At 40.9% G+C, this 13,133-nt stretch overlaps 1 protein-coding gene across 2 annotated transcripts in view; it reads left to right on the forward strand.

Moving 5' to 3' along the window:
• The first annotated feature begins 707 nt into the window (after positions 1-707).
• LOC122547043 (desmin) overlaps positions 708-13,133 on the forward strand; it is a 42,764-nt gene continuing 30,338 nt past the window's right edge. The window contains exons 1-2 of one of the 2 annotated variants that reach the window (XM_043685644.2): positions 708-1,018; positions 7,798-7,948. In XM_043685644.2, coding sequence (XP_043541579.2) covers positions 792-1,018; positions 7,798-7,948 — 378 coding nt within the window. In that variant the 5' untranslated portion in view covers positions 708-791. The remainder of the gene's footprint in view (positions 1,019-7,797; positions 7,949-13,133) is intronic. The other variant, XM_043685639.2, reaches the window with a different exon arrangement.

The raw sequence follows: 13,133 nt of genomic DNA on the forward strand, positions 1-13,133 counted from the left end.
ATAACATAATTATAGTGTAGCCTCTGTGTTGGGTAGGTTATCAGGGAACAATTTATATCACTAAGCAAATTATTTATCATGATACATAAGTCTGAATTATTAAAAATCTTATATTTAGATAGGGATGTGTTAGTAATATAGTGAGCCATAATATGTTTCTGCTAACCTGCATATTCAGAATTATTCAAATAAACTTTTGCTCATGCAGTTAATGCAACCCCATCTTGGAAGCTAATTAGGTGTCCACTAAGATGTCATTAATTTGATTACATTGTTTAATATTAAATATTATCGGAGATATTACACATTCTTAAAGTCTAATCCAAAATAATTCTAGCAGAAATGCTATGAATTTTGAAAATAAATTAACAAAAACATCCTTCAAAAAAAACTAAAACTTTTTTTTACACAAAGTCTTTGGTAGGGGGAAAGTATTGAGACGATTTTTCATTGCAGCTAATTAAATACATTTATGTTGTAAAGTGCATTTGCTTCACTTTCCAGGCTTCAGTCCCATCCATAGGGATTACATCAATGTAGTGTCTAATTGCTTAAACGTTCTATTTTAAGATTGCGCATTCTTTTGTGCCGCTTAACACGACTTTGACAAATATTAAGGGAGATGGCCCGCCTACAAATTGATCTTAGGTTAAAAAAAATTCCAAACAGTCTCAAAGCATACGCTGATTTGGCATTTCAGAGGATGTATAAAATGTCCCACTGCCGCTCGAGGAAGTAGCATAGGATCAGCCTAACCGAAAGGAAGGTCAATCAACCAGGCAGCCAACAACATGAGTCGCAGCCCGGAAAGGATGTCCTCCTACCGCCGCCACTTTCAGGATAACAGCACCAGCAGCGCCTCGTACCGCGTGCGGGTGTCAAGCTCATCTCCATCTCGCCGCCCAGCACAACCCCGCTCGTCCAGTTGTAGCCGCATCACTGGCCGGCTGGTAGGGGGAGGAGGGATGCAGGCAAGCAGAAGGACCAACTCGGCTGTATATGAACCTCGCATCACCAGGTAAAGTGCAGGGTTTGACTTTTCCCCTTGAATTCTTGTTTAAAACAAATGAATTGTGAAAGAGATTTAAATTATTTAATTTGACATGAAACGAAAATAGAGCCTTGCAAAAAAAAACTCTTCAATTTGATATGACACAATTTGATCGGTCATGAGGTGCTTTAACTGCAGAGTTGATATCAAATTCTACCTAAAGTGCTGGCTGCATTGAGATTTGGGTGCTGCACTATACATAGTACTAGACGGAGGTTATGTGCAGATCCACCAGAGTTAAACGAGGGAACAAAGTTTAAACAAAGAAGAAAGTTCCCTTGAATTTTGACAAATGCAAAATACAGCAGATGGTAGCCAGCTGGAGTAAACGCAGCGAGTTCTCGAGATATTCAGCAGGTTAGACAGAGAAAAACAAAATTAATGTTCCTGGTCGATTAACTCACTAACCGGGTTTTAAGTCAAATGGAGTACAGTGAGAGAAAGGTAACACAAACAAAAGGAAAGATATGTGAAGTAGATGAAACTTAATAACAAAAGAATAATAATGCAGGCAAAATGTGACGACAGTGGGACAAGTAAAGAAACAAAAGATAGGCCTTGGAAAGGAGGAAAGCAGAATTATTGTCTCCAAACACTATCTCAAAATGGGGGCAGAAATTGTGAAGTATCTGGCCATAATCCTCAATTCTGTGTATGGAATAGTGTAAGAGGTTGAAGATAGAGGAGCCAGAGTGGTTTGGAGATAGAGGATTAAAATTGCAGATGACCAGAAGCTCTTGGTCATAGTTGTCTGTTGAATGAAAGTGTTCTGCAAAGTGATGACCAACTTACCATTGGTGGTCACCCCAACATAGCAGGGACCACATTTGCAGCAGCAAATATAGAATATCAAGTATTTTAGAAGTACAAATACTTTTCTCTCCGGCAAGGACTGTTTAGGGTCAAGGACACTGAAAAATGCAGGTGTTGCACCACCCTTTACTTCCGTGTGAAAGTCATAGAGTAATAGAGATGTACAGCATGGAAACAGACCCTTTGGTCCAACTCGTCCACGCCGACCAGATATCCCAACCCAATATAGTCCCACCTGTCAGCACCCGGCCCATATCCCTCCAAAGCCTTCCTATTCATATACCCATCCAAATGCCTTTTAAATGTTGCAATTATATCAGCCTCCACCACATCCTCTGGCAGCTCATTCCATACACGTACCACCCTCTGCGTGATGTTTAAGGGAGTGAAATTATATTTTTTTGGTGAGGTGGAGGGGCGGGATGTCATAGAGGAATGGACCAGAATCGGACAAGAACTTATAATGTTGTGAGAAGAAAGGACAATGTGTTTAGTGGCATCCCATTGAAGGTGGTGGAATGGGATGGACACAGGTCAAAGTTCTGTGAACTACGATAGAGCTGAATCCTAAGTTGTGAATAAAAAAAAGAAAACAAATGGGAAGACTCAAACAGAAAATGGCTTCAGAAAAGGTATGACAGAAACTAGGAAAACTCAAAGAATTGAGTTGAATGCTTACTGGAAGTAAGGAGGGGGAGTAAGTACAGTTAAGAGAACTGTGGAAATGAGTAAGTATAAAGTGGAAATCGTGAGACCTACTGGCTATAGGTTTAATCTAATTGAATATTTGAAAATGTTCAAGAGATTAAGTACACTAAGTGTTTTCCCTTGGGGTGGGAGAGTTGCTGGTGGTAATGGGGTGGGGAGTTTATGGCCGAATCCAGAAAAAGCAGGGTGGGCGGGAAACTAAGGAAATAGAAACTTGAATGGCCTTTATAATCTTAGCATGCTTCAATACACTTTAGAACTGCTTTGCAATGTAATCCTGGTTGTAACGTGGGGAAATGTGGCAACTAACTTGTGCATTGCATGCTGACACAAACAGCCATATGCCAATGTCCGGTTACTCTGTTTTAATGGTGTTAGTTGAGTGATAAATGCTGGGCAGTATAATGGGGAGAAGGACGTCGATGTTCATCAGAATAATGCCGAGGGATATTTACCAAATACCTCTGGAACAACTGCAGCATCAGTTTAACTTCTCTTCCACAAATCAACACCTCTGACAAAACAACACATCACAGTTAGTATGGACTTCTTATTCAAATTTCTGGAGCGCAATTTGGACCTAGAAATTTTCTGACTTTAGAGGGAGTGTTATTGCTAAGTGGACTGTTGAAACCTACATAAGAACCTATAATTTAAAGCTCCTTTTATTTTGTTGTGAAATCCAAAGAGACGTTTAACCCAAGGGGAAGTACAAATCTGGATCTCTCTCTCACACACATCACCCCCACCCTCGCAAAAGCATCCTTCCTCCCTCCCCTCCCCCCTACACACAATACAATCATCATATGGATGTGCATGCTTGGGTCACGTGAAACCCATAAATCTAAAACCAATAGATTTTTCTAAGTTACAGGTACCAAGGCCCTGGAATAAGGCAGGAAAACGGAGCTGGAGTATAGATCAACCATAATCTAATTAAAAGACGAAAGAGGGAATGGGTTCCTCTTCCAACTGTTCCTTTGGTATTGCACGGCCTCATGAAAAACGATACCTATATTTGAATGTAACAGCAACAATGCCTCAACATTACACACGTATGCATTTTTAGTGGAATGATCCATGTTAGAATATGAGGGACATCATTAAGAACCCTCGAAATTGATTGCGATATCGAATTAGAAGACAATTGATAGATCATATGAGTCACAGCGAACATCTGATAGCAATTAAATATGCTTTGGGAGGGAAAATCTAGGAATAACTCCTCGAAGCTCCAACCTGAATTAGAAGTGATCCTAGCGGTACTGTCTATTTGTTATTGAGTCATTTGCATCTTTCACTTCATCAAGAGATTTTTTTTCTCTCTGCTACATCCTTTTAGGATTGAATGGGAGGGTGGGGTCTATTACTTTCAGATGCGCAGAAAGTCGGTCCATATACTGTAGTCTCCTGAACTCGAAAGGAGTGCACACAAGTGAAATGCAGCGAGCTGGTTTGTCATTGTTTCACATAATTCAATGTCACACAGCCATTGTCCCTGATTTGTGACGTGGGTATATTTACCAACGAAAACCCTGGCAACTTTAGTCGAATGTTTGTTTTAATCGCTAAAATCGTTTGAGGAACCGATCTTTTCGAATGTGACCCCCGAAGGATTTAATATATGCATTTAGTTCAGTAATATCGCCAAACCAATAGAGCAAACCCAAAATAACGTAATAGTTTCCCGGTAGTGCCCGATGTGTTGTCATTATGAACAATATAACGTCCGCCAACACTAAAGGGTGTTGAGGAAGGGTGACTTGACCCGAAACGTTAACTCTGATTTCTCTCCACATATGCTGCTAGACCTGCTGAGTTTTTCCAGCAATTTCTGGGTTTTTTAACACAACGTTCTATCCATTACTTCAAGTCTAATGCAGGAATTATAATTTATCAAAGCCTATGTGTTATTTGTATAAATACAGTTCAGTAGAACCGTTTGACCCCATGAAGCCTACATTAACCTTTGACTATCTTTAAAACACTATTTATTTCCGACTGCTCGTCTCTTTCGCTATCACTAATATAACTTTTAGGTAAAAGCAGTCCTTTGGTATGAAAAGAATGCATGCATTGTATTTATAGAGATTTGCAAGCGAGTTATTTTCGCGAGTACTTGGTATGTAATTGCATTTTATTTAATGAATGCTAGTGTAAATAACCTTTACTACGGTTTTGTATGATATCCATTTGAGCTTGACTTTGAATGGCGATATAGCGTTAAGTGATTTGGGCTGGGTTCATTTTAGTTTCAATCGAAAGCAACTGCATTATATTGGTTTTAAATGAAAAATGCACTACAATCGAGATTCTATTGTAGTTCAACCTGGTTTAACGTCACATTTTCAGTGAAGAGTCTGGTCTATTGTCTCTTTATTGACCGTTAGGTATGTTTTCCTTTAAATGTACAATTGGAATGTCGATTTGGATTATTTTTTGTTCCGTCTCCTCCCTCCCTCCATTAACGTTACATCTGGAACCAAATCGATCCACTGACTCCAGCATCAAAAGCTTGGGGAGCTGAGAATTTGTGATGGCGCAGTTTACTTATTAAAAATTCTACATAGTGACAATGGGAAGAATAAGTAACTCTTAAATAACGCATTAACAATATTTGCTCCGGTTTGAAAGTAAATGTTACCTTTCTCTCCACTGCCATCGATGGAGAATTAGTTAAACCCATTCATTTTATATACTGTTTTGTTGAGGCGGAATAAGTAGACTGCGCCATTCAGGGAAGATGGGGAAAGATAAAGAAGTGTGCTCAGGCTTTCAATAAGCGCTACATTCTACAATTTCACATTCTCGAACAGGTTTTGCATCATTCACTATATGCCTGTTTGTGACTGCAGCTACTGGGTTGCTTGGGTTTGCTGCAGGTCCTTGCTATCCTCTGTCATCCTATTTTTTTTTCTAACACCAATGAGTTGCAATCAAAACCTCCGGCTAATATCAGCCCAGAGGAAAATTCGGACAAAGGCTCTGTTGTTTATTTAGTTTAGAATGGGAGGGAAAGGAGAATTGAATCAGCGTTATGTCATTTCCGAAATGTTGCAGCCTGGAACGTATTCTGCTCATAATTCACTGTTAGTACGTAAAGATCGACTAGACTGAGTGTTAACTCTCTCCCCAATCAAGTTCGTTCAGCGAAGTACGAATTTGATTAAATCATAGATACGGCTTATTTGTGAGCAGGACCCTGGCAGTGACTGGTGTGGGCGTAGGCATGGTCGGTGAGGGGATGGATCTGTGAATAAAAGCAGCGAGAACATATTTTCTCAAGTTTCATTATTATCAGCGCTCATCTATTTTCTATGTCAAAACGACTCTGGCGATAGACTGCATACAAACAACTGCAGGTTCGTGGCTTTTCGCAGCTTGCCTCAGTGAAAGCGTCAGGCCAGTGGAGGTTAAATGGGATCGCGGTGTTCTCACACTGTTAAAAATCGAAATGATTAAACCACGATTAAACAGCTAAATGAAAGTTCACAGATAGCGAAGAGAGCGGATGAAATGCACAAGTAACAGAAAGGCGACAAGGCACTGTTGTATGATATTGCACGATGAACACTTGATTGATCCTGTTCCAGAAAGTTTTTCTTTTGTTTTCAAACAAACACTTTGAAGAATAATTTTGAAGGGTCAATTCGTTTTTTTTTTGCCCTGCTTCCTCTTGTGTTTAGTTTTTTTTAACAGAAAGAGCGGTATTCTGTGAGACTGAGAGGCCTTCCGATTATTCCAAAAAGAACGGCGTGAATTTGTATGAGGTGTAAACCTTATGGATCGAGAACCTGACTGCTACTCGAAATATCACATCTACATGCACTCTTAGCTCACACCGGGGTGATCCTTTGCAACTGTGCGCTTCAAACTACATTGGAGTTCGAATGCTCCCCTGTCTCAGCTACACTAGAATTATCTGTAAGGCGTGAAGAAATGCCAGTGTCATAAACCCATTGGCAGCGCTGACACATCCATGCGCAATGGGAGTCAAATTATGTAGCTTTTGCTTTTATTTTCTGAAGTTTACTCATTATTGCTATTGGTCTAGTGAAAGGGAGGAAACGTTGAGGGAATTATCAGTTCGACAAGCTATGAACTGAATAATTAATTATCTTTATTGTCACCAATGACTGGGACATGACATCATCCACCACTAAGTATTCAGAATGTAATGCGATTCGAGCACTCTTTACAGTGGAAGATTACATTTGCAAGATATAAACAGCAGTAACGCGGAATATAATCTTCTACGTTTACATCCATAGGCTAGAGGACCTTTGCAAGTAGGCACCCATGTTTAAGACTCCGTTTTACATTGTCCACTAATTGACACTAGTGGAGAGGGCTCGGGATCGCCTGTGACACTTACACGTAAAAGTTGTGATTTTGGAGATACCGGTGTTGGACTGGGGTGTACAAAGTTAAAAATCACACAACAGCAGGTTACAGTCCAACAGGTTTAATTGGAAGCACTAGCTTTCGGAGCGCCGCTCCTTCATCAGGTGGTTGTGGAGTAAAAGTTGGATGTCTTCGCGGCGACACAGAAATTTCATTCTGATGAAAATGATCGTGTGTTTATTATTTCATCAGTTACCTGATCAGTTGAAAGAACATTAGCTTTAAGTTATGTTTATAATAAATTACTTTTAAATGGTTTCAGATAATTGCAAGAATACAACACTGAATGCGATCTAACTCTACTTCCTGCAGACCAGATCCGATTTGTACAAGTGTCGCTCAGATACCCAATCTCCGAAGAAAATGAGTGCTCTTGAATGGATTCTACTCTGTTCAAGCAATGCTTTCGACTTAAAGTCGACACATAGGGAGTAGGTTGTCACTAAAAGCTAATGTTAAGGATCTGCAGATACAGTATTTGTTTTCAGTGGCCTGGGGTGTAGGTTTTATGTAGCCGCAGTTACATTGTTCTTATTAAACAGTTTGCAGTGTTACATTTTAAAGCTTCCTCAGAACAGGTAGAGCGAAGCACTGTTGAATTGTCTGTCAAATACCTTTCTCCAGCCTTCCATTTCAAGCGTGCATGCGGTGTTAAGATACGCAGAAATTGCGCTCAGTCCAATTTTCTCAAGCGTTCGAGAAAAACTGGTTTGACCATTTCATCAGTAGCCGCTAATACTTAAAGGTCAATTTTATTTTGGAACCTCTTTTTACCAAGGGACAGTTTGAATGCTCACGTCCTGAACTCTTCACTGTTTCAGAATGGGTGCAATCTACCTGGGAGCGGGGATAGAACCTGCATTTGATCTGGAGGCCGCTTCTGCAACCAGTCAGCAATTCCTCAGCACTCGAACCAACGAGAGGAAAGAGATGATTATTCTCAACGATAGGCTGGCTGCTTACATTGAGAAAGTAAGAAACACTTAAAGCAGTAACATCCGTGACATAATTCATGAACCGAACAGCGGTCTCCATCCTTAAATCCATATAGAGTTAAATATTATGGACAGTTGTTCATTTCTCATCGTAAATCTTATCAGTTGAAATAAAATGATCAAACGAGAAATTCCGCAGCATTGAAGCTGATAGTTCAGGTTCCAAGAACTACCAGTTTCACTTAGCCGAAATCGGTCGAGTCAACATTTAAAAATTGGCGAAAATAACAGAGCAAGCAGAATCTGTGATCATCTAATTTAGCTACAGTAACAAAAGCGAACATTTTAACATAAGGATAGACCTCGAAAGGCAATTTAAATATACAAAGGAAGTATCATGAATAGGAAGCAAATTAACCCCAAAGGAATAAAATAAAGACAAAACGATTGATTTCGAGATTATTTTCAATATATCTAATAATGAAAGACGCTGGAATTTCTAGTATCTGTCGCATTCCGTCTGTCATTCAAGAACAGTCCTATAATCAGTTTTAGAGTCAGTCATACGGAAACAGACACTTCAGTCCAATCAGTCCACCGACCATTATCCCAAACTAAACTAATCCCACCTACCTGCACTTGGCCCATATCCCTCCAAACATTTCTTTTCATGTACTTTGTTTAAACGTTGAAAATGTACCCACTTCCACCACTTTCTCTGGACGTTCATTCCAGACTAATCACCCTCTGTGTAAAAAAAAAAATGCCCTTCATGTCTTTTTAAAATCTTTTTCCTCACATTAAAAATATGCTCCCTGGTCTTGAAATCGTCCACTCTAGGGGAAAAACACAATTGCTATTCACTTTATCGCCACCACTCACGTTTTCTCAAACCTCTATTTGGTCACTGGGAACCTTTCTATGCTCCAGTGAAAAATGTCCCAGCCTATCAAGTCTCTCCCTATATCTCAAACCCTCCATTCCCTGCAACAATCTGGTAAATGTCTGCTGAATCCTCTCCAGCTTAATAATATCCTTCCTAAAATAGGATGGCCAGAACTGGATACAATACCCCAGAAGAGGTCTCACCAACGTCCTGGATAACCTCAACATAACATTCCAACTCCTATTCTCAAATGTATGAGCAATGAAGGCAAGCATGCTAAGTGCCTTCTTAACCACCCTAATTACTTCTATGTGTGACACAAACTTCAAAAAATTACATACCTGAATCCCTAGGTCTATTTGTTTTACTAGGCCCTAAATTTAATTCTATATGACTTGCCCTTGTTTGTTTTACCAAAATACAATACTTTGAATTTATCCAAATTAAATTCCACCTGCTTCACTTTTCAGCCCATTGACCCAATTGATCAAGATCTCTTTGTAATCTTAAATAACCTTCTTCACTGTCCAGTATGCCACCAATTTTGGTGTTATCCACAAACTTACTAAGCATGCCTTCTATATTCTCATTGAGATAATTTATATAAATGACAAACCGAAGTAGATTCAGTACCAATTGTTATGGAACGCTGCTGGTCACAGGCCTCCAGTCCAAAAACAACAGTCGACCATCACTCTTTGTCTCCTGCTGTTAAGCCAATTTTTTATCTAATTGGCAAGCTTATCCTGAAACCCATGTAATCTAACTTTACTAATTAGTCCACCACGCAGAACCTTGTCAAAGGCTTTATGAAAGTCCAAGTAAATAATGTCTACCACTCTGCCTTCATCAATCTTTTTGGTTACATTCTCAAGAAACTCAATCAAGTTTGTGAGTCACGATTTCCTTAGCACAAAACCATGCTGACGATCCCTAATTGTTCCTTGCCTCTCCAAATGCACATAAATCCTATCTTTCAGAATCACTTCCAACAACTTACTATCACTGAAGTCACACTCACAAGTCTATAGTTCCCAGGCTTCTCCTTATATCACTTCTTAAACAAAGGCATAACACTAGCCACTTTCCAGTCATCTGGCACTCACCCATAGTTACAGATGATACCAATATTTCTGCAAGAGACCCTGTAATTTCATCTCTAACAACCCACAATGTCTTGGGATACACTAGATCAGCTCCCAGAGATTTATCCAACTTTATAATTTCTAAGACCTCAGCACTTTCTCTTCTGCAGTGTGGACTGTTATCAACACAATATTTATTTCCTTGAGTTCTCTAGCCTCCATTTCTTTCTCCAGAGTAAAAACTGATGCTAAATATTCATGTAATTTCTCTCCCATCTCCTGAGGGTCAACACATAGATGATCTCTTTGACCTTTAAGAGGCCCTACTCTCTCTCCAGTTGCTCTCTTCCTCTTAATGTACTCTCTGTGGAATCTCTTTGGATTATCCTTAATCTTATTTGCCAAGGCTATTTTATATCCTCTCTCTTTGCCTTCCTGATCTCACTCAAGATTGCTCCTGTAGTCTTTGTACTGTTCAGACATTCATTTGAATTGAGTCATCTATACCTAACATGAGTCTTTTTCATTCTTGACTAGAACCTTAATTTCTTTATTTATCCATTGTTCTCTAATCCTACCAGCCTAACCTTTCACTCTAACAGGAACATAATGACTCTGAACTCTCCTTATCTCACTTTTGAATACTTCCCACTTATCAAACATCCCTTTACTTGCAAACAGCCTATTCCAATCAATTTTTGAGTTCTTGTCTCATACCAAATAATTTTACCTTATTCCAATTAAAAACTTTAAGTTTAGGATGACCTATCCTTTTTCCATGTCTATTTTAAAATAAATAGAACTGTGATCACTAGACCCAAATTATTCCCTGACTATCACTTCAGTCACTTTGAATTGTCTTATTACCCAAGAGAAAGTCAAGTTTTGTTCCGTCTGTACTAGACACAGTTACATGTTGATAAAAAAAAATCCTTGAATACATTTAACAAATTCTTTATCATCCAAGCCTATAACACTATGGTTGTCCCGGTTAATGTTTGGATAATTAAAATCACCTCTAACTACAACCTTATTATTCTTACATACAGGAGAAAGTGAGGACTGCAGATGCTGGAGATCAGAGCTGAAAATGTGTTGCTGGAAAAGCGCAGCAGGGTGATAGGCCGGAGTGGGGTGGGGGCAGAGAGGTCAGGAAGAAGATTGCAGGTTAGGAAGGCGGTGCTGAGTTCGAGGGATTTGACTGAGACAAGGTGGGGGGAGGGGAAATGAGGAAACTGGAGAAATCTGAGTTCATCCCTTGTGGTTGGAGGGTTCCTAGGCAGAAGATGAGGCGCTCTTCCTCCAACCATCGTGTTGCCAAGGTCTAGGGATGGAGTCCAAGGACCTGTATGTCCTTGGTGGAGTGGGAGGGGGAGTTGAAGTGTTGAGCCACGGGATGGTTGGGTTGGTTGGTCCGGGTGTCCCAGAGGTGTTCTCTGAAACGAGTTCCAATACCTGACAACCTAGATGGCCTCCTTCTTCAAAGACCACAATTTCCCCCCAGACGTGGTCGACGATGCCCACCACCACATCTCCTCCGCCCTTGAGCCCTGCCCCTCCAAGCGCCACCAGGACAGAACCCACTGGTCCTCACCTACCACCCCGCCAACCTCCATATACAGCATATCATCCGCCGTCATTTTCACCACCTCCAAACGGACCCCACCACCAGGGATATATTTCCCTCCCCTCCCCTATCAGCGTTCCGAAAAGACCACTCCCTCCATGGCTCCCTCGTCAGGTCCACACCCCCCCACCAACCCAACCTCCACTCCCAAAACCTTCCCCTGCAACCGCAAGAAATGCAAAACTTGCGCCCACACCTCCCCCCTTACTTCCCTCCAAGGCCACAAGGGATACTTCCATATCCGCCACAAATTCACCTGCACCTCCACACACATCATTTATTGCATCCGCTGCACCCGATGTAGCCTCCTCTATATTGGGGAGACAGGCTGCCTACTTGCGGAACGTTTCAGAGAACACCTCTGGGACACCCGGACTCAGATTTCTCCAGTTTCCTCATTTCCCCTCCCCCCACCTTGTCTCAGTCAAATCCCTCGAACTCAGCACCGCCTTCCTAACCTGCAATCGTCTTCCTGACCTCTCCACCCCCCCAACCCACTCCGGCCTATCACCCTTACCTTGACCTCCTTCCACCTATCGCATTTCCAATGCCCCTCCCCCAAGTCCCTCCACCCTACCTTTTATCTTAGCCTGCTGGACACACTTTCCTCATTCCTGAAGAAGGGCTTATGCCCGGAACGTCAATTCCCCTGCTCCTTGGATGCTGCCTGACCTGCTGCGCTTTTCCAGCAACACATTTTCAGCTCTATTCTTACATACATCTAAGATCTCTCAACATATTTGTTCCTCAATTTCTTCCTGATGCATTGAAATTTACATTTTATAGATTGCACCTCCTTGCTGCCGTTCACATCCGAAGAAGCCTTATCGTAGAAGGGCAGATATGTTACATCATGATATTATGAATCCTAGAATGGTTAAGTACAGAAGGAGGTCAACCCAATCTATGGTGCCAGCTTGCCAGATGAACTGGAAGATTCCTACTCGCTGACACTCCTATTACCCTGCCCTTAGTCATATATTTTATTTCCCTTCTGGTATTTGCCAAATTCCCTTCAGAAAGCCACAGTTAAATCTATATCCACCACATTCCGAGGCAATGCATTCTGAACCTTAACCACTGGCTGTGGTGAAATAAAGTTTCCTCCAAGTTGCCCTTAGTAATTTATTTGACAAAGAAACCGTCCTTTGGTGCTCCAAATATGGACCAATGCTAACAGTCTGTCTCAATTTATTATATCCGACACTTCAATTTTGAACTTTTCATTCAGTCCTGTCACCTGCAATGATGTGTATACATATATCCCCAGCGTTGCTTTATTTTGCAGCCCTATTAGAAATGCTAGTTTGCAATGCAGAGTGACTCTTAACAGTGTAGACTCAATTCCCACACTGGTTGAGAGGATCATGGAGTACTCTCCATCTCAATATCTCCCCTCACCTGAGATGTGGTAATCTTCAGGTTAAACCACTACCAGTTGTCTATAATTACTTTACTCTGCCTACCAAAATGTATCACATCACATTCGTTGCATTAAGTTTCAAGCGCCATGTGTCTGCCCATAACACCAACCCTTTCAGGTCCTTTTAAAGTCTATTCCTGTCTGTTCACACTTCACCATTTTCCAAGTTTGGTGCCATCAGCAATTTTGAAATTATGCACT

Source organism: Chiloscyllium plagiosum, unplaced genomic scaffold (genome assembly GCF_037043375.1).
Source record: "Chiloscyllium plagiosum isolate Xiang-an unplaced genomic scaffold, Cpla_swu_hap1 HiC_scaffold_3, whole genome shotgun sequence".
NCBI lineage: Eukaryota > Metazoa > Chordata > Chondrichthyes > Orectolobiformes > Hemiscylliidae > Chiloscyllium > Chiloscyllium plagiosum.